Here is a 27,165-nt window from a genome sequence, read left to right on the forward strand (position 1 = left end):
CTTCTACATGCATCTGACCTCGTAAATCTCAGGAGTGGAGATTTTATTACAGCAGCCAAAAGATTTGCAAGGCCTGTCAACCCTGCCAAGGGGCTGACCCCCCTGAAGATGAGAGTGGGCCTACCGCTGTATGAGGGGCTGTGATGTGGGGGTGTATATAAACCAGGGACACAGAAATGAGCAGCATGAGGGAGCAAGGTAGCTGGTTCAACAGAGAGGATCACAGGGAGCCAGTGGAGAGTCCGGAAAAGGGTCAGAATGGGCAGAAGGAAAGAAGGAATTAAAGGCTCTGATTGGGAAATAAGGTGAAGGAAGAAAGAAACTATATACAAATGATGTGATCATAAAATAATAATACATCATTTATTCTAATTTTCAGACCTTATTAATCTTAAAAAGAAAATGTCACCTACCATTTCAAGAGCCTGGTATGAGTTCATTAGATATGTTGCTTCTCCCACAGTATCTGGATGTTAACATCACCTTCTCCCTCTCTCTCTCTCTAAATATATATATATATATATACATATATATATATATATAATATATCTATATAAATCTGAGAGTGAGAGGGATAAAAAACATAATTGTATATTTTATATCTATATATATAATTTTTAAAGAAATCTTAGCGTGAGGGGGATAAAGACATACCCAATATATTTTAATATAAGAAACAATGGGTGACAGAGGAAGTAACCAGAAGACGTTCTCAAGAATATAATGTTAACTTAATTTCTGAAAATAATGCCTGTATTAAGTTATTTTCTCCATATTTAAAAGCTTGCAATAGATCCTGTCAGCTGTTTGTACTTCAATTGTACACATTATAAAACTCGGGTATTTAATCTTAAACTTGATAAATGACATAGAAAAACAGAGGTTAGAGAAATTTTAAAAAATACTTCTGAAAAAATACTTTCAGAATTTTTGAAATTCAGAGGAGGATATCGTGTAGGCTTTTATGGGTATGGCTAGGACTCTATGCATGTAATGGATGTAATGTTCTGACCCACTCTTGAACACATCACGTCCAGCACAGTTCCTGGCATCATGATCGGTACCTGGACAATAGTAGGTGCTCAGCAAATGTTTGTCAACAAACTGAATGTGTGGTTTTGAAGGAAATAGCAAATCTAATCCCTCAATTATATTTTCTGCTGGCTAGTATTAGAGTAAGTTTGAATTTACTAAACATACACTAATTGATGATAGAGGTGACATCTCCACAGAGTACTGGCTAGAAGGAAGAAGCCAGTTTGGGGTTAAACTTCATCTAGACACAACATACCACAGAAATAAGTAGAGTTGATTACATAATGAATTGTTACATGAAACATTTAGAGATATCAAGAAATAACAAAAAGGAACTACCGAAAGACTAAAGAACTCCCAATGATATGGGGCAATGGCACCAAGGCCAGCAGGCATCGCTAAATCATGAAGCACTGGAGGCTGAACGCCAGGCTAACAAATGCAAACATATGTGTTTAAAGACTCTTGTTTTATGCACCGTCACTTGTTTCCCATTCTTATGCCCTCAAGTGTCTAGGTTTTTTATAGTGTGTTCTGTTTTGTTTTTGAGATTATATGTAGCACATTCAAAAGTAGCCCAGCAAAATAATTTTCAACTTGTTCCTGGAGTCATAAAAAGAAATTATAAAAAAGTTTGCAAAAATATTGAGGTTGTTAAGGAAGAGGAAAGACATAAGAGTAATTGTGGACTAGGTCACAGACCTTATCGTTTATTTATTTATGTATTTATTTATTTTCTAATCTTCCCCTGAGGACATGTTTATTGATTCTAGAAAGAGAAGAAGAAGCGGGACGAGAGAGGGGAGAGAGAGAGAGAGAAACATCAATGTGAGATTGCCTCCTGTAGGCACCCCAACTGGGGATTGAACCTGAAACCTAGGCATGTGCCCTGACCAGGAATCGAACTCACAACCTTTTGATGTATGAAATGACGCTCCAACCAACTGAGCTATCAGGCCAGGGCAGATCACTGACTTTATATATAAATATTTACATACTGTTCTTGTATGTTCATCATATATATGTATCTCTTTCTATTAGTACAAACATGAGTATGTTTATTTGTAACACTACAGAGCATGTGAAATATATAAGTGAAACTAGATCCTTCCTTGTAGGTTTGACATTGTTTTTATTATTCAGTTTCTACCACCAGGAACTAAATTATGTGGTTCAAAGTTGCTTGTTACCCTACTGGCAATTGTGGGCATCAAAATTGCAGTACGTGGTTTCCTTCACACTCCTGAATACCCACATTTTTTTCTGTATTGGTTCAGCCAATTCTTAATGACTATGTTTAAAAACATTTCTAGAAATTTTCCTTTCACTAGTTTTGATAGATTCCCTGACTCTATTCCAATAAAGGGAATATAACTCATCTTAGTTAAAGTAATTGTCATAAAGGACAGTCAAATGATTAAAATTTGTCATCAGCCAAGAGAAGAGAGTAGGAAAAAAACCTTATAGCAGCAAACTCAATATATCACAGGGAAGAGAAACAAACAGTTAATGTATTGAAAAATAAATGCTGTTTTGTAGTACAGAACAGCACAACCTCGATGGGTGCATTGTATACGAGACAGAAACCTACTGCAAGAAAAATAAAGAATTTTTGCTACAAAAGTGTTTCTTTCACTAGAAATTTAACTCAGAGCATAGCTTCCATGTTGTAAGTTTTAAAATATCAAATGGAATAAAGAAGCTTACTAAAAATAATACCAGTATGAGATTATAATATAAAACAAAATCAGAAAAAAATGTTGATACTTGCTCTCTGGAAGTCGCAAAGCACTTCTTTTTCACAAGGCCCTGTGACATTCAGTTACACATTTTCAATGACAATGACAACTCAGAAAGTGCTCCAGAAATCAGTGAAACGCATTTGGGGTTGGGCCTATGCATCACAGGATAGAATCAATCTTCCTAATTAACGGCAAATTAGCAATCCCAAAACGAGGGGGATCAACCTGCCTTCACTGGCCAAGAATCATGCAAGGTATAGAGCCTCCTTTAAGTGCCTCTAAATTACATTTACGCCCATAGAAAGTAACATTCTTTTAATCTAATACTACATTAGTGTCACTGTTCTTAAAGTTATTGCACCGTTTAAAATTTCTATAGATAGGTGGACAGATAAACAAATTAGTAGACAGATATGCAGATAATCAGGCATTTCACCAAGCAGGGCTCTAAAGAGGTCACAAATCATTGCACAGCAGTATATAAGACACTTATTAGCATAAAGCTCACCAAAGAAGAAAAGTTTATGTTGAACAGTGATATTCTTTAAGTTCTAATGGCTACTTGGACATGTATTACATATATTTTAACATACCAAGATAAACATTAAGAAAAAAGAATAATTATAGCTAAAGCAGACTTAATGGCTAATGACTTAAATAGGATTGTGCTCAAATTAATGTGCTACTGTTGGGTGGTGCCATTTCGGTTTATTAATCCATTCAATATCCAAAATGCATTAGATATTGATGAGAGCTGCCACATTGCCTGATTCCAAGGGTGTCAATCACAGCATAACTGCAAGGTGGGCAGGATGGCCCTGTCATTGTGCAAGGCACAGGATACTCAGCTCTCGGTGGTGGCCCTGGGAGTACCACACAAAACACACCAAAAGCTATGGTTCATCATTTTTATGTATTTAACATCTAATAAAATGAGAACCATCTGTTACCATTTTAAAAATCCAATTAATTTAAAATCTGGCCACCAGCAAAAGGAGTAATAGTGATTATGGTTTTTTTCTTAGATTAAACATATTTCCTGCAAACTTATTAGAGTAGGAAGTTTCTTTGCTGTTGTTTGCTTCTGTTCATTTGTTTTGGGGTTTAAGTGTTAGTGGGTCCATGAAAGGGACTTAAGATTGTAGGTAGCTCTGACTGGTGTGGCTCAGTGGGTTGGGCATTGTCTCACAAACTGAAAGGTCTCCGGTTCAATCCCCGTTCAGGGGACATGCCTGGGTTGTGGGCTGGGTCCCTGGTTGGGAGCATGCGAGAGGCAACATGTAAGATGAGTTTCTCACACACTGATGTTTCTCTCCCTCTATTTCTCTCTCCCTTCCCCTTTCTCTAAAAATAAATAAACTCATTTTTAAAAAATATCACAGGTAAAATAGTGTATTTTTATGTGTACACATTCTTCTGGTGGTTCCTGGGTTTCATTATATTCTCACTGAGGTCCATGACCCAGCAAAGGTTTCGAACTAGTGTATTACAGTCCATTGCTGAATGAGGAAAAGCCTTGAGTGGTACAGGTGGCTTTGCAGCCCAAAGTGAACGAGAAAGAAATTTAGTCTTTTACTAGGAAGAGAATATTTGAAACTTGGAAAAATGTATTCTTCCAAAGATTAAACCTTGACCAAGGAAAAAAATGTTGTTAAAATACATTAGAACTCTAAAACCTCACATGCAGGCCCTTATTTTGACATCAAATAGAAAGCTTTATTTTTGAATCCCTTTCTCCATCACTACCAACAACAAAGCTATTTCAAGAAAAGACTTAAAGATGTTGACCTGAGAGGCAAGACAGTCTCCTTTATTTCGGGGCGAGTCCTGAAGTTGTGATCCTGCTTGGCACCATTTCCCATCTGGGCTACTGGTGAAAATTAGGTGGGTACCTTGAGCCCACTCTTGAACAGACAGGAACACTCAGAGCAATTCTGCTTTCCCTAGGGCCTTACAGTCTAGAAAACACCTTTAAAAATTAGATGGACATCCCAGAACCACTACTGACAAGAACACGCCCTTTATATATATAAGGCTGAGTGAGAACATAAGCAGTCACCAAGGAAGAAGGACATCTACGTCTATAACATGCGATTCTTCTCTATTCCTCCATCAGGCCATCTTGCTATTCTTACATGACCTGCCTGGCTGAGAGATCAGTTTTAGCAACTGCTATCTCAGAAAGCGGTTATCCTCTAAATAGACCTCGGACTGCCTGCGCCAGGTATTCTTTGTCCTGTAGCATTTGTGTGGGGGCAGGTGAGAGCGGTTGGAGGTAGGGAGGGGTGAAGAAACTCGAAAACACTAATCTTCAGGTTACTCATAAGAGATCAACAGAGAAATCCTGCAACCTATGAATGTGAAGTTTCACATTTTGACATGGCAACCGGGTATCCTAATGTCTTTGTCTGATTCTACTTAATGACTTTTCAAAAACTTCTAAAAAATCACTTCAACTTATGCTTCAGTTTACTCCTCTGTAAGAACTAAGAATAACTGACTCACAAGGGTGTTAGGAAACTAATTATTGTTGGTAAATACTCTTGTAATTGGTGCCATATAAGCGGTGATTACTATTAAATGGTTGTAACTGTCACTTCTGCCGAAAGTCAACGCTATTTCTAACATCTTTTATTTTTCAAACTCCCTCTTTTCAATGTTAATAAAATGTTTGGCAGCTATGTATATCACATGCATTTATTCTGGCATAAAAGCTAACATTTTCTTTTAATTTTAACAACGTACATACTATTGGTAAAGGATATTGAGAGAAATACAATGCGTAAGTAGATTTTACACCACATTAGAGCTGTCCAATTTCTCATGTTTAAAACTTTTCTGCATGACTAGAGCCAGGAAGAAATACATGCCAGCATAATTATATGAACACTTGAAATTTAAACATATTGAAAAGGAGACGAGAACATGTCCACCCATTTGTTTTGTTTCTTTCCCCCCTCCATAACAATCTCAGAGATGAGTAATTTCATAGAGTTAAGCTGAAGGCACACAGCTTTAACATTCAAAGGAGAGAGGTAAAGGTTCGGAAGGGAGCTTTTTTAAGTACTGTGCATATCAATACACAAAAAAATCTCAAGATGGTAGTTTAATTAAAATGTGCACAAGGCAATTCATCAGCCTCTTCCCCTTGGTGTATGAGCCTCTAGAATTTGCCTTCTGCTTTCTAATCCCTGATGGTTTTAACTTGAAGGCATTTAAAATATCTTTCAACCGGCACCTTTCCACTTAGCTTACATTCCTTGTTTTTCTTTATAAACAAGAAATTGTACTGGCTTTGTGATGTTTGTTATGCTTCATGCTTTTTCATCTCCTGTATGAGCTTTCCCTAGCATGAAATGCTGTCACGCGATGAAATTTACCTGAGAGCTAAAGAGAAAAAAAAAAAATCTTCCAAGTATATTTGGTTACAAGTTCATAGCCAGCTAAATCACTGGCAATTTTATGCTACTGGTTATTTCAATTTAAATGTTTGTGAAAGTACATATAAAAATAAAATAACCACTCCCACAGCCTTCAACATGAAAAATCTGTTTGGATTGAGTATAATATACTGTAAGTTGCTCCACACCGCCATGTAGGAATGTTAGTGTTATTTAATTCCTATTACATAGTGTTCTAGGGATACCTTGGCAGCAACATAAAGCTACTGAACTCTTGGCTCCTTAATAGTTTGACTCCCTTTGTAATTTCTTTGTTCACTGGCTACCCTGGGTCTTCATAATTGGTTAGAGTCCAAGGTCACAGATCCAATATGGTAGTGGCTCCCATTCTTAGCTGGTTGTTCAGCCTTTCACGGTAGTTTTGTTTCAGGATCATCATTTTCAGACCTGGAAACTCTTCTTTTTATTTATTAAATAATTCAGGTAAGTGCTCTATGATGTTTTTATTCAACCTTACCCCTCCACCACCCATATCGTAGTTTTGTTTCTTTTTTTTTTTTTAGATAAAATTTATTTATTCATTCATTTCACTTACTTATTTTATTGGGGCAACATCGGTTAATAAAACCATACAGGTTTAAAAGAGCATCTGCATCACACAGCAGTTTCTAATTCAAAAGCCTCCTACCAACAAATTCAGCCCAAAGCCAATCCAAAGTGAATTTTTTGAAGACTTCTCAAGATTCCTTAAATTTTTCATGTTTTTTAAAAAAAAATTACATACACCCATTGAGTGGATTATAAATATTTTATTTAAGAAAGTTTATTTAAAACCTGATATAAGAATCTCAGCTCTTAGTGTCTTACTGATTCATTTTTCACAATATTCATGAACACAGCATAATAATAATCAAGAAAAGAGAGAGCTTTATTTTTTTTTTAAACCACAGTCATAATGACACTATGAAATTACATAAAACGAACTATATGATCAAGATACATCTTTTTATGTATTCTTTTTCTTTTTGAGAAAATTAAGTCATTGAAATAAAAGGATCTTGGAGGTCGGGAGGTTTACTAGAAACAGTTCTGGACCAGGGGACTAGCTCGGTCAACTTCGGGCTTCACCTCTCACGCGCTGTGCAGCCCCGCGCGGCTCATTTCCCCGCTCTAGACCTCAACTTTTTCTTGTAAAATGGGAGTTTTAGGTTAGATTGTTTGTAAGGCCTTTTCCATTTATAGCTTACTTCACTGAAATTATCCTATTTTCATTATTCAAATAATCAAGTAGACACTTTATTATCAACTGTCCAGAATAGAAAGAAATATGATTTTACATTTTAAATTCCTCATTACTCTAAATGAAGTGCTAGTACCACTAGACAGTTTTTACTACTCAGATAAGACCCTTTGGCAGCATCTTTTCATACAGACACTAAATAGCCTTTCTTTCTGTATGTCTTTTTCCAGAGGTGCCAGCACCTCTGTGACCGGGCACTATAGTGGGCGCCTAGATCTTAGATAGCAAATAGACCACAGTTTCCACCCTCAAGGAGTAGGAGGTGCATTCTTTCTTTCTTTTTTTTTTTTTAAGAACTACTAGTTTATTTTATTGTTTACATCATAAAACTAATGCTAGTAAAATCTGAGGTGTTTAAAAGATTCTTATTTATTGATTTATTTATTTTATTGTTGTTCAGTTACAGTTGTCCCAAATTTTCCTCCGTTGCTCTCCCCTTTAATAGAGTAAACTTTTCTTCAGTTAGTTTTACAGTTTCTATAAAGTTGATGGTAAACAACTCTCCTTTCCTGAGCACAGGCTTATCAAAGTGTAAGTACAATTGAATTCTAGTAGGCATGTGTTCCTGGGAGCTATATGAGAGATTTATTATAAAATTTAGCTCCACTGTAATTATAATTTCATTACATTAAAATGCTCCCCTTTAAATAAAGATTTAAGAGTCACAAAATAACATCTTCTCATAAATGACTCAACCTATTATATCATTCCATTTTATTATGAGTGCCCGTTTTCTCAAGAAATTGTAAAATTTTCATGTGTTACTCCAAATATATAGTCAGGACTGAATGAGTAACAAGGATGATTCATTCACTGCATTCAAGAGGAAAAGATAATTGTTTTGGAAAATTTTCAAACTCATTATAAAGGAGACTTGTTTGGGATTCTAAGGCTCATCTATATTAAGTGGCACCCAAAGAGAAGACTGGACAGGAATATGCTTATTTTGGAAAGAATTCTTGACAGACATGAACTCGAAAGTAGCAACATCGCAGTACAAACTATGAATGCAGGAAAGAGACCATTATGAAACAGGAAGGTTTTTCAATGCGAAGCTGACTTTAGAGACTAGAGAGCTTTAACAGCAAAGTCTGAAGGGAGTGTGGTGGGGAGGTGGAGAGGGTGAGGATCGGGGTGCGGACTTCCTAATTAAATTGTTTTGAGGTCAGATGTGATGGTAGGGCTATCACACAAATGTGCCACTGATTGAAATATTTGAATAGCATAGTTATAGCTACCCATAAATTCCAACTTTATTCTCCCTTTACTGTGTAGTCAAGAATTGAAAAAATAAATAATTAGCTCCCCAAATCTCAATGTCTAGAGTCAGTTTAGACAGCCTTGACAAATGAGGGGGACTATTTGGGTAGAGAGATCATCTGATCTTACCATCTCAATAACTCCAAATTCAAGGGCTTTTTGTGATATTGTACATGTAACTTTGACCTGGTGTTGGAGTTCTTTTGCTCTCCTGAATATGGATGTCTACCTGTCAAAAAGGGATTTAAGAAAGAGCTTATCAAAATGATCAAGATAAGGCATTGTGCATAACCTCTGCATGAAAGCTAAATAAAATATACTTTTCATAAGATGGTATTTCATTTTTCTCTAGTGCTGCCTTTAAAAATTTATAAATCTCAATGGAAGCGACAAGCCAAAAGTGTATGAACGGTCACTGTGGAAGTAAATTACTTTAGAGCAGCGCTTGCCCCACAGCAGAAGGTCTGTGCTCTTCCTGGCCAGATCAACAGCACACTATTGGGAAGGTTGTTTTTGTGTTGTTGCAGACCTATCAGGCAGCAGGATGCCAAGGAACTGCATGAAAAGGAAAAAGTCATGATGCAACTGCACCCTCTTACAAGATGTTTACCCTTCATAACTATGGAAAATTGTGGGCTGTCTACTGAAGTCTGGACTTTCATGGCATAAGACACTTACCCCTTTTGTCATCCTATCTCAGCTTGGAAGAAGAAAGATGTTCTTTGTTACTTTGCCTACTATTCCATTGTTGTGAAGAATTTTGTGCTTTAAATCAATGTAAAACTCTTTTTTTTCACTACAACTGGAAATTTTTAGGTATGGATTGACATCTTGTTTTCTGCCTTCTGCATTAGGATGCTCCTATCTGACCATATATGGTGGTTGCTCTCTTCAGAGTCTCTACATAAGAGTAGTCCGTGTGGCTTCAGTCCCTAAGCCCCGCCCCATGCCCTCTATCACCAGGGCCTCCTGTCTTTCTGGACAAGCTCATCTGCTCCCAGGGCCTTGAATAACATCTGTACCCTCAGACCTACCTTTCCTTCCCCTTGTGCGGTCCCACGACGTTTCCTGTTATTCTGACCTCTTCCCCTCCAGAGCTCATCACTATTTTATGCTATCTATTGTGAAAACAAGATCTTCTTCCCAGAGAAACCATCAGGCCCCACTCAGATCTGCTGTCATTGTGGAAAGAATCCTCAAGCCCTCGCTCCCCAAGGCACAGAGCCCAGAGTTGTTGCAGCTTCGTTTTCTGCTCTCACCCCATGCTGCATTAGTCACCAGGTCTTCGTCACATGTTTTAACAAGAGAGAAAATCGGTTTCTTTTCTTCGTTTTAATCTGTGATTCAGGTTCTGTTTAAGTCACCTGTAGTTTAATGTGACTGGTCTCTCTCCCTTGCTTCTAATCAATTCAAAATACAATGGTTAAAATCATTTTCATCTCACTTGCTTTGACTAGGTGCTTTTTAAGTTCACAGGCTAAGAATCATAAGATAATAGAATTTTAAAGATGAAAGGACCTTAAAAATCACCCAGCCCCCATTCTTTTATGGCTGAAGGAGTAGATACTAAATGGCCAAGATCATACAAATTGAGCTGGAATTAGACCCAAGCTGCCCATGTCCCAGTCTATTCCCCTAAACGACACAGTGCCTCACCCTTTGTGTGAAGACTGGACCTTCCTCCTCGCTGTTCCCCCAATAACCCTGTGGACTGGGGTGTCTGTCTCTCTCACTATACCTCACATACTTGAATTTTTTTTTTCTCTTGTCAGGGAGAGTTGGTTTCCGCTAGGACTCCTTTGCTCAATTTCCCCACTTTCATGGCCTCTCATACTTTCTCTAACTACTAAAACACTTCCTTCCTCTGATTCACAATGAACTTCAAATCTAATCTCCTCCAAAAAACGGCATGCGAGTCAGTGGGCACCCTCTCACCTCAATGCTCAGCTTTCACGTGTGTTTTCTTCCCCAGCCTTTTCTCTAGCTTATTTGAATTCAGTTCAACAAAAAGTTACGAGGACCTCTAAGAGCTAACCACTGTACTTCTGTATAATCCCCTTGTCTCTGGAAAGGCCGGGGAAAAAAAGAAACAAAAACAAAATAGGCCGATTCAGAAATTATATCACACCAACAACCGGGTTTGGAAGCATAGCCCAAAATGAGGGCTCTCATTCATAAAACACCACCTCATTTTATTCTATTGGGTTTCCTAGAAAACTCATTTTCTCTATGAGTTCTCTCATTTTGGTCTATATGTAAGTATTTCTGTCAGACTATAGAAGAATTTCTTGGAAGCTCTAGCAATGGAAGCACTCATTATTTTTCTTTGTTAATGATTTACTGGGATTATTGGGAAAATCCTGTCATCTCCATGAACTGCCAATTTTTGCAAGAAATTTTACCTGTCTATTCCCCCCTCAGAACAGATATAATTCATTATAACACACTGCAAGGGGATGCCCACAATTGCTTGATAAAATTGTGTCATTAGAAGTACTATTTAAAATTAGTGAACTACTGCCTTGGGCTAGAAATATTTTTATTGTATAAAGATTTTCTGTTGTAATGGAATTTGACTTATTCATCATACCTAAAATTCTGAATTCACTTCATCACCAACCCGATGGTGAATTGGCAGGCATTATTTATTTCGGGTGTGAGATAAACAAGCTTTCCTTCTGAGACCAAATTATTGGCAATCCGTTAATTAATCTAGTAGAAGATGAACTGAGACCACAGGACATGCGTTCCTGCTGGTACTCTAAAAACATGACACTCTTACATCACAACTAATGCTCAGATCTCTAGGGACACAGCATCCTGGAAATGTTACCCTAAATGAGAGCTAGAGAGCACTGGTTACTACAATGGAACCAAGGTACAGATTTGATTTACCTGTAGAGCTTTGGAACTGGGCCATTTTTGTTAGTCTGTGGGTTATGGCCCCATTTCCAGGAAAATCTATCTGAGCCTAATGTAACCTAGCAAATCTTTCAAATGAAATAATCTTGAGGGAGGCAAGTTGTCATTTTCTGACATATTATTTAGGGCTCAGCTCGGGTTTCGTTCTTTCTTCTTTCCCCACTTAAACCCCCTGCTCATGCTCCATCAGCGCCACTTTCTAATTAAGGAAAATGAAATTTGTAACGTGTAGAAGGGAGACATGACTTCCCTCGTGAGTCGGTCTCGCTCCTCCCCGCACACCATTAAAAAACAGAATCCAAAGGTGGTTGTTTTTTTAATTGGTATCAGTTTGTCTTCAGTGCAAAACACATGGCAATAATTTAGTGAACTTCAATATTTCTCTTGTGGCAAATTGATAGCATAATTTTATTATGAGTGGAACAATCACTTCTGGGAGCAGGAGAGATTCTCTCAGAACTACACATAACTCGGTTGACTAAATGTAATACTTGGAGAAGGTAATGAAAACAGAGCTGAGGCTCAGCAAGGACTAGAAGATTTCAGTTTCTTGCTCCTGTCAAAAGGCTACTCAATAAATCATATCTGAAGCTTATTTAATGTCAGAAGCCAGTAAGCTGACAAGGTGCATTGGGGTGCTCACCTCAGAAAAGGCACACAGAGTCATGTGATCTCTGGTCCCTGGACCCAATAGGGTCATATAATCCGTCTATGGATTTTAATAAGTAACCTATTATGTTCTCTTCAGCGCTAATTATTTTACACCTCACTTGTTTCCTGTTTACTGACATTGTTTTAGTAATTTCATTATGAAAAAATTACAATGAAAGTTAATCTGTATGACTTTTACTATTTCATTCTGCAGGGAATTTCTACTCTTTCCTTTCACATTCTTCCTCTGCACACGGGCCCATTACACCCAACACAAGCACAAAAGCACTGACTCCATGGGAACATCACAGGATAACAGGAAACCTGCATATTTAGTAAAGCGAAGGGCTACCCTGAGTTATACAGATCTAAGACTATCAGGGCCGAGTAACCCACAGCTAAGAAGGTATTTGAGATTTACCCTATCGAACTCTTGGCTTCAGGTAACACAGGAAACAAAACCTGCCCAGACCAAATTCCATTGTGCTACTTTGTACACTCTTTTGTGAAGAGGAAATGTTGTTCATGGGCATTCAAAAATACCCAGGCAACCTCTCGATTGCACTTACAACAAAGCAGTGTGAATCAGATTGACAATAAAAAACAAAAAACAAACAAAAACAAAACACTTTGCCCAATGAAACCATTTTCATTTCACTGTGAAAAAAACTTGTATTCAATACATTGCTTATATTCAATACAATATTCTCATCATCAGACTACTGGAATCAGAATCCCTTCTTTGGAAGAGGATAGTTTTCTGAATTTTAGGGGACCATGTGTGGAGATGAAAAAAGCTGTGATGTATTTCATAATTTTAAGTGAAATGATGTCGAAGATCTAGGTTTTAAAAGAGATGACAGTTAATCTTGAAGGTAAGAAAATATCACTATCAGACAGGTACAAGTATGCAAATATCTGTGACCATCTCTATGAAGGAGATCTAACAATCAATAATGAAAAAGGAATTGTCCAGCAGTCATTCTTATGATATACCCTGAGTTAAGAATGGCCTGGTCCTTCCTCAAGAATTGAGCTGAAAGCTTTAAGTCAAAACCATTGAAGATATTTTTCACTTGTGGGCTTTAGGGCAGATTTTGAATCCAGATCTTTGGGGATTAATCCACGGTCCCTACCACTCCTTTAGTAATTACTGCTAAAGTTTTTGCTTATCTAAAGGCTTTAAGGAAGTTTGGAACTCAAGAGGTCAACATTAAACAGCCTGAAACCTCAGCCTGCAGGGACTTATCTAAAAGATAAGCTGTATCTAAAGACAGAGGGGAAATCACATATCTTTCAATGTTTACCTTGCAAGGAAAAAAGAGAAAGAACTTTGCATGTGTTGCAACCTGAGTGCAGAATTAACTATTTGGGATGAGGGTAGGGAGTTACTGTAGTTGCAAATCTATATTAAATGCTCAGCCAGCAATCATGATTCTGATTCATGCACAAAATCTAAGTTTTTCTATTGTGATTATAATGAAACAATGAAGAAGAAAAAAGATGTGAAGAAAGCAAAATTTAAAAAAACACCAGTAAGTTTCTTTGAATTTTTCTACTCAAGTTTCTAATCATTTTGCAGATAAAAAATGGTTTTCCTTGTTTCTGGAATAGAGGAAAGAGTTCTGAGTTTCGTGAATAGGATAGAATTTCTGAGATAAGCCCTGAGAGGTGCCACCTAGCCAATGCCGGCTCTCTAATTCTTAAAAAAAAAAAAGAAAACCAGCACAACGAAAACAACAGCAATGACAACAAAACAAGTCCTTAAGAGTAAGAGGTTAATAGGACCTACATTTACTCATTAACAGAGCAGATTCTCAATTAAGTAATTTTGGAAAGCTCCTCTCCAGTGAATGGCTGCATGAATGAATGAGTGAAGTGAATGAGGATCTAGTCTAAAGACTATTCATAAAGTACTTATTCCTCTGAGAGTAAATTTTTGGAATATATTTAAAAACACTTTATACCGTGGGTAAAGGAAGGCGTGAAGGAAAACAATTTATTGGAAAAGGCACCAATATGGCCAAAAGCTCTGAGAATTAAGAACTAAGCTGTAGCCTCCAAGACTTTTATTTTTAAAAGTAAAAAAGGTAGAAAAAGTAAACAATACGGTATTGGTATATTCTGACCTTTTTACCTTTCTTTTAATAGTTGTGAATTTAAGGGCTCCGTTTAAACTTTGCATTTATAACCCCCTTTACATATTCTGTATTCTAGAAATAAGTAAGAGGCAACTTAAAAATTCCCTTTTAAAAAATGTTTTTCAAAAATGCAGCTTCATTCATCTGTGACTGAAGTTAAGAGTACTTAACTGAATCTGTAGGAAAATCTTGTAATATTTTTAATGAATAGCCTTTACTTCTTTCCACTTTAAATATAAGTGAATAACAAGTCAGTATCACCCTACTTTAAAATCAAGCAACCCATCTGCAACAGACTTTTATTTCCGTGTTACTTTGAGAAACCATGTAGATCATGCCAATTGAGATGGATAAAGGACTTATTTGAGAGAACCTTGTCTCTCTTCCAAATGTTGGTCTAATGAAGTGCAGAGTAGGTACAGCCTGGTGCCTAACGCAGGACGAGTCTGTGCAGTGTATTGTCTTTATCAATGAAAGAGAGGAGGCTAATTCCAAAACTTTTCAAATCTCAAAAACAGTCTACAATTTGGGCCAAATTTCTCTCCATATTTAGAGACTTTTGAAAACTGCTAACTTTTAGCATGAGAAATGCTACCTTCAAAAAAGTTCTCATTTAAATGTTTTCTTTAAGGGTCATTTTTTGGAACTGTTTCAGGAACTTTTTACATTCGTGTGTGTGTGTGTGTTTTCTCTGTAGCACTGGACTTTCCTCTAAATGAGGAACTTTTTTTCCTCCCCTTATTGGCATTCCAACATAGCAAAGAAATATGCATCCTGAGATAATGCTGCCAGCTTGCTATGAAAACCATATTTCATTCTTCCTTTGCAGAGCTAAAGGGAAAAGCACAAAGGAGCTGGTATAATTGAATGTAAAGGACTGCAGCGAACCTCCCCGTTGAGTTCCCTCACTGGCACCCCTTACTGCATTCCCTCTTCTCTCCTTTTGTTTAGCACAGCTGCTTGCCCCAATTTGGACTGAATCTCAATTTCTGGAAATGGTACTCCCATCTCTACAGGACAGAAGGTGTCTAGAAATGCTGCTGTGCTGTGGCCATGGATTGGAGGCACAGCTTCCCAGGTACAGCAAATATCTCCAATTTGCAGCCCAGTGTGGGAAGTCCACGAATCTGTTGCAGAAAGTGACATGGGAGAATGTGGTAATAGTCTCTCTTTTTCAGAATTGGTATGTCACCCCAAGTTACCCCTGATGTAGAATGAAACCCATTTAAATTTCAGAGCAATCCTTCTAGTTAAACATTAGTCTTGTGTGTTCTTCTTTTCACATCTTTTAGCCGCTCTTTCCACCTCCTTTTGCTTTTCCTCTCAGAAATAATTGCAGGTCCCCAAGAAATGACAATGTGACCATGGAGACAGAGGGATTGGAACCTGCGTAGAGATGGTAAGCGACTGGAGACCCACTAGTGACACAAATGCAGTACTTTCACCCCATGACTGACTGACTGTCGGGAAGAAAATGCTCTGCTTCAGCAAAAGACTTAACAGAGACCGTTGGCACCATACCCCTTGGCACCTCTGCCTCCTTCCACGGTCACTGATTTTTCTGGCATCGAAGGCCATTGGAAAGAGAAGCACTTCACCTCAAGCTCACCAAACTGGAGATTAAAAGCAAGCATTTTTGTATTCATTTCCTCAGCACCGACAACTTCAGCACATTTAAGGCTGACAATGAATCTAGCACCTGGCAAATGTGACTTCAGATTCAAATGGATTTTTATTCAGAAACATAGATGTTACTTGGAAATAATCACCAAAGACGGCAGCTCTGCGCGTAATAAATGGCCATGGTGGAAATTGCTGAGCAGAGAGGATGTTGAGTCCAGCAGGCTTGTTCCCTTCAGGTTTATCTCAACTCCACCTCCCTGGTTTATCACTCTCTCCTTCAATCCTTTCTCTCTTGGGATAAAAATGTCCAGCTGTCTCTGTACCTCATTTAGATTTCTTGCACCACGGGCCAAATTATTCCATATGTTTACCACAAAATTATTTTCCTCAATTCCCAGCTTACTCTTGATGTCCTAATGTTACAACCTTATTTCCTGGTGCCTGCTCTCTGTGCCGTGGAATGACAATATACACACCTTTGAAAATGGCTTTTCTGTTTCTCACTTACCCAGCCTCCTACTAATCTGCCTTCAAATTGGGCATGGGGGTTCACCGACATGGGGACTGACACTGACCTCCTGTCTCAAAACCCACCAAGAACACTATTACTGCCCCTCAGGGTGAACAGCACACATCTACCTGGACTGACAGACTCCTGAGGAGACCACTCTCTTCCTGTCCCTCCCTGAATTGGGACCGGGAAGTTCTTCTAACAACCTTTGATTTTCAGAGCACTTTTAACCTACTACATGTTTTCACACACAAATTCTTTTGGCTCCACAGTGTTCCATTTCCCAAATAAGAAAACCAGTCACCTGGGTAGTGAATGAGCCTTCCTCTAAAGGGAGAGGGAAAAAGGCCAGAAAGAGCAGCCGATTCCCAGGATAACTCTCCAGAAACAGTTCCTTAGTTCTAATTGAACAAGCTCCTATGCATTCTAGGAAAATCCCTCAATGTGGTCAAGCTGAAGTAGGTAAAACAAAACTGTCTCTTTTCATGAGGAAGTTCTACAAAGTGAGGGTCTGATTATTAAAAGCTGTTAGACCTAGAAAGATTGTTGTAAGGCCACTGATGGAAAGGTGGGACAAAAAGGACGAAGACATTTAATATCTTCAGTTTGAGAAGCCAGGCAAGGACATTTAACCTATTACACCAAGGAAGTCTCTGAACTACCTTCAACTGTAAAGTTCTTTGATATTTAAATTTCATGTATTTTTATTTGGGGCCTTGGAGACAGCCTTCAATCAAAAAGTAAGTCCTTTATTCCAGGTAGCCCTGTATTCTGTCAATAAGTCACCCTGCGGATTTTGCTTGTTGGCATTTGGATGGGATATTATTACTGTAGTGATAAGGACTTTTGAAAAGTAAAGCATTTCTTCCTTTTAAAATTAACCTGGAAATAGGAACTTAAAAAATAAAATTGTAATTTTGATATAGCATTGAGAAAAGGTAAATGAGAACACGGAAGTGTCATGATTTTTCTCATACTTCTTTTATTTTTTAAATTCATTTATGATGTCTATTTGTTATAAAGCACCATACCAGGTATTGTAAAAATTCAATGATAAAACAAACACAAACTCTACCCTTAAGGAGCTTGTATAATATAGGATTTGAAAACTAAATGTAAATATATTCTCATAGCACTTTTAGTTAAGATATTAATTGTCAACGTTAAGACTTTGCCATATTTCAATGACGACTATGGTCAAAGATGTATAAATGCATCCCAACAAATGATTCAATCAAGAACTTCCTCATAAAAAAATAATTTTTTAAAAATCTTTTGTCAGTGAATGCTTTAAGCATGCCTCCTGAGGGAACACCAGCGTATTTACACCCAACATTTTCCTTCAAAACACCTATCCTTCAGAGCTATTGGAAACCTAATCTTACTACCCTGGCATCAAAGAACTACAAAAGAAGATCATCAGAGAAACTACAAAGTCTATCTTTGTTTACTATAGAAGCTATGCACAGTAAATTCTATCTTTGTTTACTATAGAAGCTATGCACAGTAAATTGTCTCTAAAATTTTGTTTCCCTTGAATATGTCTACTTGCCCCTGGAAGAAATCACCATTCTGGTTTTTAAGCTATTTAATGACTTTTTAATTGATATCATTGTATGAAATCATCCTATTCCTCTCACTTTTACAATTACTTATTTGTAACTATTTTAATAATAGATAGCATCTGTCCCGTATGCCAGCCCTATGCTGAACACTTAGCATGCAGCATTTCTTGAAGTCTTACAGATGTACAGAATATATATTACTATCCCCATTTTACAGATGAGAAAAATAAGGCTTAAAAGAGTTAAGTGATTTGCTGAAGGTCAAATATCTGAAAAATGGTGTAACCAGGATTTTAACACCATAGGCTCTGGTTCTAGAGTCTAAGTGCTTACCTACCATGCTATATTACCCTTCAAGCTTTACTCAAGATTCAGCCAAATTACAACAGGTTTGCTTCTCCATTGTGAAGAGGTTATGCAGACTGAAGATACATATTCATTTCTCAGCTTTTCTTCTCTCCTAATGCATGTACTATGGTAGTTTCACAGCTGTTTTGACTTTCCACCAACTAACCAGCATAGAAAGCCAGTCCCAACACATGTAATTAGCTCTAGCAGTGAAATGCATACATTGGAGACCTCGGTATCATTTTTTTACAGCTTTAATTAGATGATTGATTATTTATGGACTTTCGAGGGCTACTTGTAGGAAAAAATGACTCAGTTTCATAACCTCTGCTCTTTTCTTGAAACCACATTTTGATGTAGTGTATGATCACGTTTATGCATAGTCCTTACTATACATACATTGGAGAAGCCCATTAAGATTATTACTAACACTGGCTGCTAAGAGCAAACAATCTTTAATTTGCTTAATTATCTCCTAAACTTCCTTTTTGCTTATTTGTTCTAAAAGCACTGACTGATCTTAACAGCTCTATTTTTATTGCTTATTGCTCACGTCAAGTGTGTGGAGCCATGTTCTATCGCTTATTACCACAGATGTGATTTTACAGTGCTACTTAACTACCCTGACCTTGCTTGGCCTTTCTGTTTTAAGAGGAAAGTGAGAAGCAGAACCGGAACAGTAAGTCTTCCACGATTTTCTGATCTGTATGACTCTATACAATTCTAATTCTTTGGGTACATGCCTCACAACACACAAGCCTGGAGTCCCGGCCTCCATCAGACAAGTGGGTATTATTTCCTCACAGAGGTGACTGAATGAGATTGAGGAACAGCTGTCTGATCCCTGTGCGTTTTTGCTGAAAGCTCTCGGGGTCTGGAGAAATAGTTTATATTTTCTAGTCCACTCTCCTCATGTCTCGTAGTCATCACTTGGCACTTAAGAACAGTGGTTATGAAGCCTTTTGAAATTAGGTTGGATAGCTTTTTCTGCTTCGAAGTTGACTTCATTAAGGCTTTGGACAGTTTCAAAATGGGCTAAAGTAGCTGGCAGTCTCTTAAATTTGTTTTTTGAAATCCAGAGTAAGCCAGTACCTATGTGAAATTCCTGGTAGTCTTTTAGGGCTATTTACTGTACTCTTCTCATGAGTCACACCTTATTATTAAAGTTTCGGCAGCCTAAGAATTGGAACTTGGGGCAGGATCATGGGGTTTTTCAGAAGTGTGAAAATCATGAGGATGGAATTATTTAGCAGAGATGTAGATGTCAACGTTTATACCTTATTATGGAAAGCATCCCGTGCAATGGAGTGTCGCATCCTAACCCCTGGCATTCTGCGACAGATACAGCTCAAATAATAGAGAAACAAGAAACCTAAACTACTACACCGGCAGAGCTACTTGTATATACGTAGGGGCTCGGTGGAATTCAGACAATATAGGCGCTCTTTCCAGGTTTCTACCAGGTGTTTAATAGTGAGAAATGTTCACCTTTAGGCGCGGGAGTCTAGCCTCCTCACTCTCTAGTATAGTGACTATATCAAAAAGTACAGAAAATGAATGGCACAGAATAGCACTTTCAAAAAGATCAAGATCAAATGTCAAGGTCAAACATAAATGTAAAAATATTTCCCCCACAACCTCCCTCATCTTGCCCTAAACTTAGAAAAATTCTGATTCTCAAGCAACATTAACTTCATCGAGCACCAAAGGATATAAAGTGGCCTGGTTTGGTAATCCATGTGTTACCAAATAATGTGCAGGGCAAATAAGTCTCCTATAGTTAATACAGGATGCATTTATTTTATTGTTTCAGACTACGGATAGCTGTACTAGGAACATAAATGAGAAAATAGATGTTGACATATATTATATGTATCTACACTATGAGGCTCTTATCAACGTAGAATCATATACGCATCCATGTCTGGAGATTACAGCCTTTATTCCAAGTTTTTGGTCCAAAGGGTATCTTTAAATGTACATAGTTCCAATCTTTAGAAGAAAATTAAAGTGAATTCAAGTCTGTATTGTCTATCCTTTCTTTCTGCCTTTCTTTTCAGGTTAGCAGTTTATTTCTGCATTAATCACCCTGACAGAAGCAAGGCAACTCAATTTTCTGCTTCTGTAGGTAGGCACATCACTTTCTGTACAGCACTAGGCATGAAAAGGGCTGCGGCTAAGCTTTGGTTACTGGTGTAATTGAAATGCTATCCACACTATAGGGTGCATTAAAGTCAGATAACGGCAGTTCCTGTGGCCAATTTAAGTAGCTTGACTTCCCTGGGAAAAAAAAAAATTGCCTGACAGATAAGGCAGACAAACTGGCTAATTCTCCAAGCATGTCTCTCATTGTGATCCTAGAAAAATGAGAAAAAAATGAATCACAGAACCACAAAATCAATTGACCCTCGGGTAGCTCATCAGGCAGCGAGCCTGATAAACCTAAAAGCTTTGTTAATGTTTGCCTGCCTGTATCCCACAGATAGAGCACTTTGTAAATGAACCTGCTTTGATAAATATATTAAGGAAAGCTGTGAATAAAGGCAGAGACTTCTCATTTGTAAATACAACCTCTGCTACATGGAATTAGAATGATAAAATGGAGTTCCATGTAATTAAGTTTGTATAAGGCCTGAAATCCGTGCAAATACTTTCCCTGAATTTTGAAAGAGAACTGTCAGTTCAATTAATCTGAACATCACCCCAAGAATGTACTGAACAAAATTAAGCTGCTGATAAAACCTGGGCCAGTATTTTGATAAGTAATTCCTATATCATTTCTTGGCCACTGTGATCATTTTTATTTAATCCTCTGCCCCTCCTTTCCCTCAGTTACCTTCTAAGCCACATACAAAGGGTGACGGTCCACGCACCGCCACAGGAGTGATCTGCCAAATCACAAAGCTCAGAACGGGAAAAATTTTCTCGTGTGTTAAAAACAAATTAGGGTAAATAAATTGCCATTTGGGAATGGTAAGAAGCGGGCATCTACAACACTCCTCAAAGCCTAGACAAAAGAAACCTTCCCAGAACTTATCACTCCATATAAGGACTGCACGGAAAACCCCTCAGCACACACACATACGCACTACCTTCGGTGAGAATGACCTGAACAGAATCTGTGGTTTAACTGGGAAAATGCAAAACATCAGAGATGGGAAAAGTGAGTGGGAGAAGAAGAGCAAGAGAGGGGAAAAAAGAAAGAGGGAGAGAGAAAAGGAAGATGGATAAATCTTACAAAAAACCATTTACCTAGTTACCTTTTCCTCTCCCTACATACGGCTTTTCACACCTCACGTTAGAAACACAAAAGTTATCCTCCTCAATTTCATTTGTTTCAGAAGCAAAAAACAAACAATTATTTGGATATCTCATTTTAGGTGTGGGAGAAAAACATTGCTTTGGGTCACTCACCAGTTGTTCACTTGGAGAATTGTAAGTCCTGTGTCTTGCGCTAACTGTTTCTTCTGCTCTTCGGAAGGGTACGGATGCTAATGGAAAAACAAATGTTTTAAAAGATGTGTCAGAAGTTAAGAAAGAGTTACGTACTTCTAAGAGTGAAACCATTTGTGATTTCTTTAGTCTATGGCTTGATTTTCCTAATTGCAGCTTAAAAAAAAAATCATGTGTGGAGAATGTGGGGACAGGAATCCAGAAACCTGAAATGGCAACCCCCACCCCCGCCCCCGCCACCGCTGGTTTCTGCTACACTTGGAGGGCCAGCAGTAAAAACAAGGTGTTTCAGTTATTTCATTTCTTTAATCAGTCGGGATGTAAAGCACTTTTGTGATGATGTCAGAATTCTGATTATCAACAATTGCTTCAGTTACACTAAGGGGACTAGTTTTGGGCCCATTTCACTTGGCTTCCTAGAAAACCTGTTCTCTTTGTGAGATGGCTCAATATAATCATTATTTCCTAGTTAATCTGAGGTTATTGACAGTAAAAGTTTGGGAAGTGAGATAGTATATAATCACAATTCTTGGAAGCCACAGCAACCGATTCAATAACAATAGAGTTTACTGACAATGTATTATGTTCACTCCTTTGAGCGACAGTGGAAGACTCTTTCCTTTTCACTGGTTACTGCTCTGGGTTCACAGGGTCACACACAATGACCACACATCAAAAGCAGTCAATTATGCGCAATGCTTCATACAGAAATTTTACATTTAACCTTAAAGAATGGCAGTCAGAAAATAAAGCCATAGGTTTTAGTACTTTTTAATTTTTTATTTTTCATCACAATACACCAACATTTTAACAAACCGTCCTCCCATCATCAAACCACTTTCCTCTACCATTCTGAAATCAAGGACTCATTTCTGAATCGTACATGTACTTTGAGATCTAGTACTGGCATGTACATAATTATAAAACATGCCTGTTATATAGGTCCCAGCTCTAAAATCACTGGTTTTCTTAAACAGAAAAGTAAACTTTTTTTTCCAGCATGTCAAAGTTGTTCATAAACAAGAAAGCCTTCAGTCATAAATATTTCCCATCAATATTGTGAAAGGGTGACATTAGGGACAACGAAGTACTCCATTCAGATCATTCTAATCATTCCAGTGTTTGAGAAGGAATGTTTTTCAATCATCTAAGATTTTATTCAGCAGGTATTTCATCTTCTATAATAGTGTACATTATCCAAAATGTGCACAATTACTTATTAGCAAACTGCCATTAGGTTAAACAAAATCCCCTCTATAGCAAAAGGGGTTAACTAGACTTGTATTAATATAGAAGCCAGGCTTTTAATATTCTGCAAATGTTAACAAAGAAAGATGATAATGTTGAGTTAATATGGGTTAAGCATAAAATGAAAATAAATTTTTCTGATTGTGAGGTGTTGACACTTTTTTGGCTAGGGCCTCCAGCCTGTTCCTAAAAGCTGTGTAATTACAGAAGGCTTTTCCCCTCCTTCCCCCTCCTACTTCGAGCCTACCCACATTAGTAATGACCCCTTCACTGCTTCAAAAACCACTAATGGTCTTCAGCACGGGCAAGAAAAATGAACAGGATAAATTGGAATCCACAGTCAGTAATTTGCATCCTATGAGGCTGCTCTGGCCACTCACACTCATTCCTGGCCATCAATCGTGGCCTGTCAGGTGCTGTACTCTGCCACTATGACAAATACTCCTCCTAACACTCTGATTCGTCCAAACAATGTAATTGTCCTCTATTCTCCTTTTGGAAATGGAGATAATGAATGACTGCACAAACAAGTAGGACTGCTCATCACAGACGCTGGGGTGGCTTCAAACTGAAAAAGGCCTAGAGTACAAATTTTAATTGACTGAAAACACAGGTTGGGGCGAAAAGGACACCACCACCAGCAACAACAAAAAAAACCCTCCAAATCCTTCTTGTCCTGGTGTCTCCTGCCAAGTTCAAGGGAGGAGGACCTTTTGACTTTCTGTCCCTCAAAGATTTTGAAAGCCTCGGTTTATGGGTTAATTGCCCAATGGAAATAAATTCTGCAGATAACAAAAAATGAAAATAAGGACTCATCACATGAGTTCATGGAGCTCCCTTGCTAACATCGTTCCATGTGCTGTTTCTTTACGCCGTGTTTTCTTTTTTGTGTGTCTAGTCTTTCTCACTGTTGTGATGCACTGGCCCAAGACAGTTTGTGTGTGAGGGAGAGAGAAGCAGACACACACACACACACACACACACATTTACAGAGAAGGTTTAGGTGAAATAAAGGTTAGGCTGTTAGGGAAGCGGAAGAGTAGCAAGGAGATATTACTGGAGAGCTAATTCATTCAAGTATAACTATAACTTCTGATTGAATAACAAAAGTCTTTCCAGTGTCTTATTAGAAATGTAGTCAAATGACCACAAAATTACACATAAACATTGCATTTTATCTAGGGAATCCCTGAGCTCCACTTTTACTATGAAAGCAGTTGTGAATTTCACCCACAATCATTAAAAAAATTGGGACCTTACCAAAATTCACCTTGCACAGATGGCCTTTTTTTTAATTAGTAGGGAAGACCATAATAACTTTACCTTATTTAAATAACAATCTGTGGGTTTTGAACATTCATGATGCTGTGCCCCTTTTACACATGAAGTGGACTGTTTATCAGAAAGTGTTCTGGCAGACAGCCACTCTATTTCTAAAATTAACAAAGGGATGGAAAACAATCAGCTTTCAGAAGAACTGGAACCGTGGCAATGTTTTGAATTAATTTACAAATATATGTATATTTCTAAGGCCAGGCTGTGGAACCAGAGAACTTCTACTGCACAGTCTATCATATGCATTTTTCTACTTTATTAGAACAGACATCATATTGAAATAATAAACATGGGAAGCTTCCACTTCTCCTTTGATGTATAGTACTAAATGTCTGACTGGCTCAAATTTAAAATAAACTTTGGTATGTTTGCACTTGAAAACTGGAAGTAGACCACAAGCAATAATTTGTTGTCAGTTTCCATATTCCTGCACTAAAGCTAAAGTTTAGTCTATTCACTGTTGGGGGTCTACCCACTCTGGTCCAGTGGCCCAGAGGTGGCTCAACTTACTCGTAAGAACACACAGTGTAACATAATAGTGATGATGATGATTCCCTTCATCAAGAAAGAACCAGCACAGGTCAAAGCTTTTCACATTCCGACATAATTCTAAGGCCACTGTTGAATAGAAAAAGTGATTCACCGAGATCCTCTTACTTTGAATGACTGACAACTGTTCAAAAAGTTGATGAGACATGGCTCAGTGCAGAGAGAAATATTTTTTAATTGCCTTTTCAAAGACTCATTTGAAACTAGGCATTATTTTTACGTAAAATGCTGACCTTGGGTGGGAGGAGGGCAAAATGGAAAAAGGTGATCAAATATATGGTGATGGATGGAAACAAGACTTTTGGTGGTGAGCATGCTTTATACTATGTATAGATATCAAATTATAATGTTGTACACCTGAAATTTATATAACATTAACAACAATGTTACTTCAATTAAAATGAAATTACTAACGTTAGGCCTTCTTCTTTACCTCCACCCCGCCCCTTTTGGGATTAACTTGGTTTATCAAGTGCATGGAATTAGATCTACAATATCCGTAGAAAGCATCAGTGCAACAGTTGATGGGTGAAACCACTTAATAACAATTTTCTTTTGCGATTAACCCCTCTCCGGTGATGTTCAAAGTAGAATTAATTTATCATAAACTTTATTCTATATTGAAAGAACTTATACTGATATTTTTAAATACTTCAAGTGATACATTTAATCATTTCATAAATTAGAAATACAAAATAAAATTTAAAAGGTAGTATTTGGAAGGATAAAATATTAGAAACACCTTAAAGTCTTTCAACTGGATCACAGTTAAATAAAGTATGAGGTGCTCATGAAAAGGTGTCCCCATATATTATTGAGTGGAAAAAAAGCAAGTTGTAGAACTATATGTGTTACTCATTCATTAAATAGATATAGAGAAACAAATAAAATTTAACATACACATATATGTGATTATAGTGCAAGAAAAAGATCTAGAGAAATTCACACTGATTCATGTTGTATAGAGCCTACGGGTAGATACTTTTACTTTTTGTTTATATACTCATATATTGTCTACATGTATATCGCTTTTAACAATTCTTTTAAAATCCAGTATCAAGTTTAGTTATTATAATTATAACTACAATTTATACACTCCATATTTTTTAAAAACATAGTGATTTAACTTTTTTATGCAATGAAATACTTTTTCACTGAATATTTTTGAAAGCAGGATATCACTAGTATCAGTCCTGCCTCTTAAGCTACTTTCCTACCCTATGAGTTTGACTTACCTACTGGTCTATAAACTTTACTAGCTAAGCTCTTTGAAAAACAACATGCAATTTGTCAAATTACTTCTGTGGTGATTAATACAATCATTAAGACCAATGATCAAGTAACTTGGTGGACAGGATCTTAATTTGAGCAAATACTTGGAAACGGAGAATTATGAGTGCCTTTTCTTCTTCTTCACTGTCCTCCAGAATACCATATAGTTTATAGAGTTAATCCAGGTGACCTTGATTTTGATGATGCCACTTATATATGAAACCCTGTAAGCAATTTCCCTGAGATGGACACAAAACCACACTGGGCAAATATCACTCATTGCTTTGGGACCAAGCTTACTGAACTGGGTTACATGGGTATGTGCTGAGGACCCTGAATACATAAGCACATCTTTCTGGAATGCCAAATGTATTCAATGGGTAAGGATTTAACACCTTTTTCAAATGTAAATAAAGTTCCTATGCGATGACTAGAATGTACACTACAAATGAAATCTGAAGAAGGGATTAGCCAAAGAACATATATGCATAACCCATGGACACAGACAACAGTACAGAGATGTCCGGAGGGAAGGGGGGTCTGGAGGACTGGGTGGAGGGGAGCAAAGGGGGTGAAAATGGGAGCATCTGTAATAGTGTCAATAGCAAAAAAAATAATTTTAAAAAGAAGAGGAAACAAGATATTTTAAACTCGTCATATCATCATAGTTAGACTTAATCTCTTTTTCACTAAATTCCTATAGCAATTTTTGTGGCATTTATAATTTTTAGCCTTTCATTGTCATGTCTTATTTATGTATCTTGTCTTTATTAAAGTATGGCTTCCTGAAGGTAAAATGTTAGCTTATT

General features: G+C 37.4%; 1 protein-coding gene across 7 annotated transcripts in view; it reads right to left on the reverse strand.

The window, feature by feature from the left end:
• The window catches only part of MEIS2 (Meis homeobox 2), a 199,936-nt gene that overhangs the window by 35,509 nt on the left and 137,262 nt on the right, over positions 1-27,165 (reverse strand). For all 7 annotated transcript variants that reach the window (XM_090270386.1, XM_090270384.1, XM_090270385.1 and 4 more), the window contains exon 9: positions 21,914-21,990. In XM_090270386.1, coding sequence (XP_090126512.1) covers positions 21,914-21,990 — 77 coding nt within the window. The remainder of the gene's footprint in view (positions 1-21,913; positions 21,991-27,165) is intronic.

Source organism: Furipterus horrens, unplaced genomic scaffold (genome assembly GCF_987537825.1).
Source record: "Furipterus horrens unplaced genomic scaffold, mFurHor1.1.pri manual_scaffold_3, whole genome shotgun sequence".
NCBI lineage: Eukaryota > Metazoa > Chordata > Mammalia > Chiroptera > Furipteridae > Furipterus > Furipterus horrens.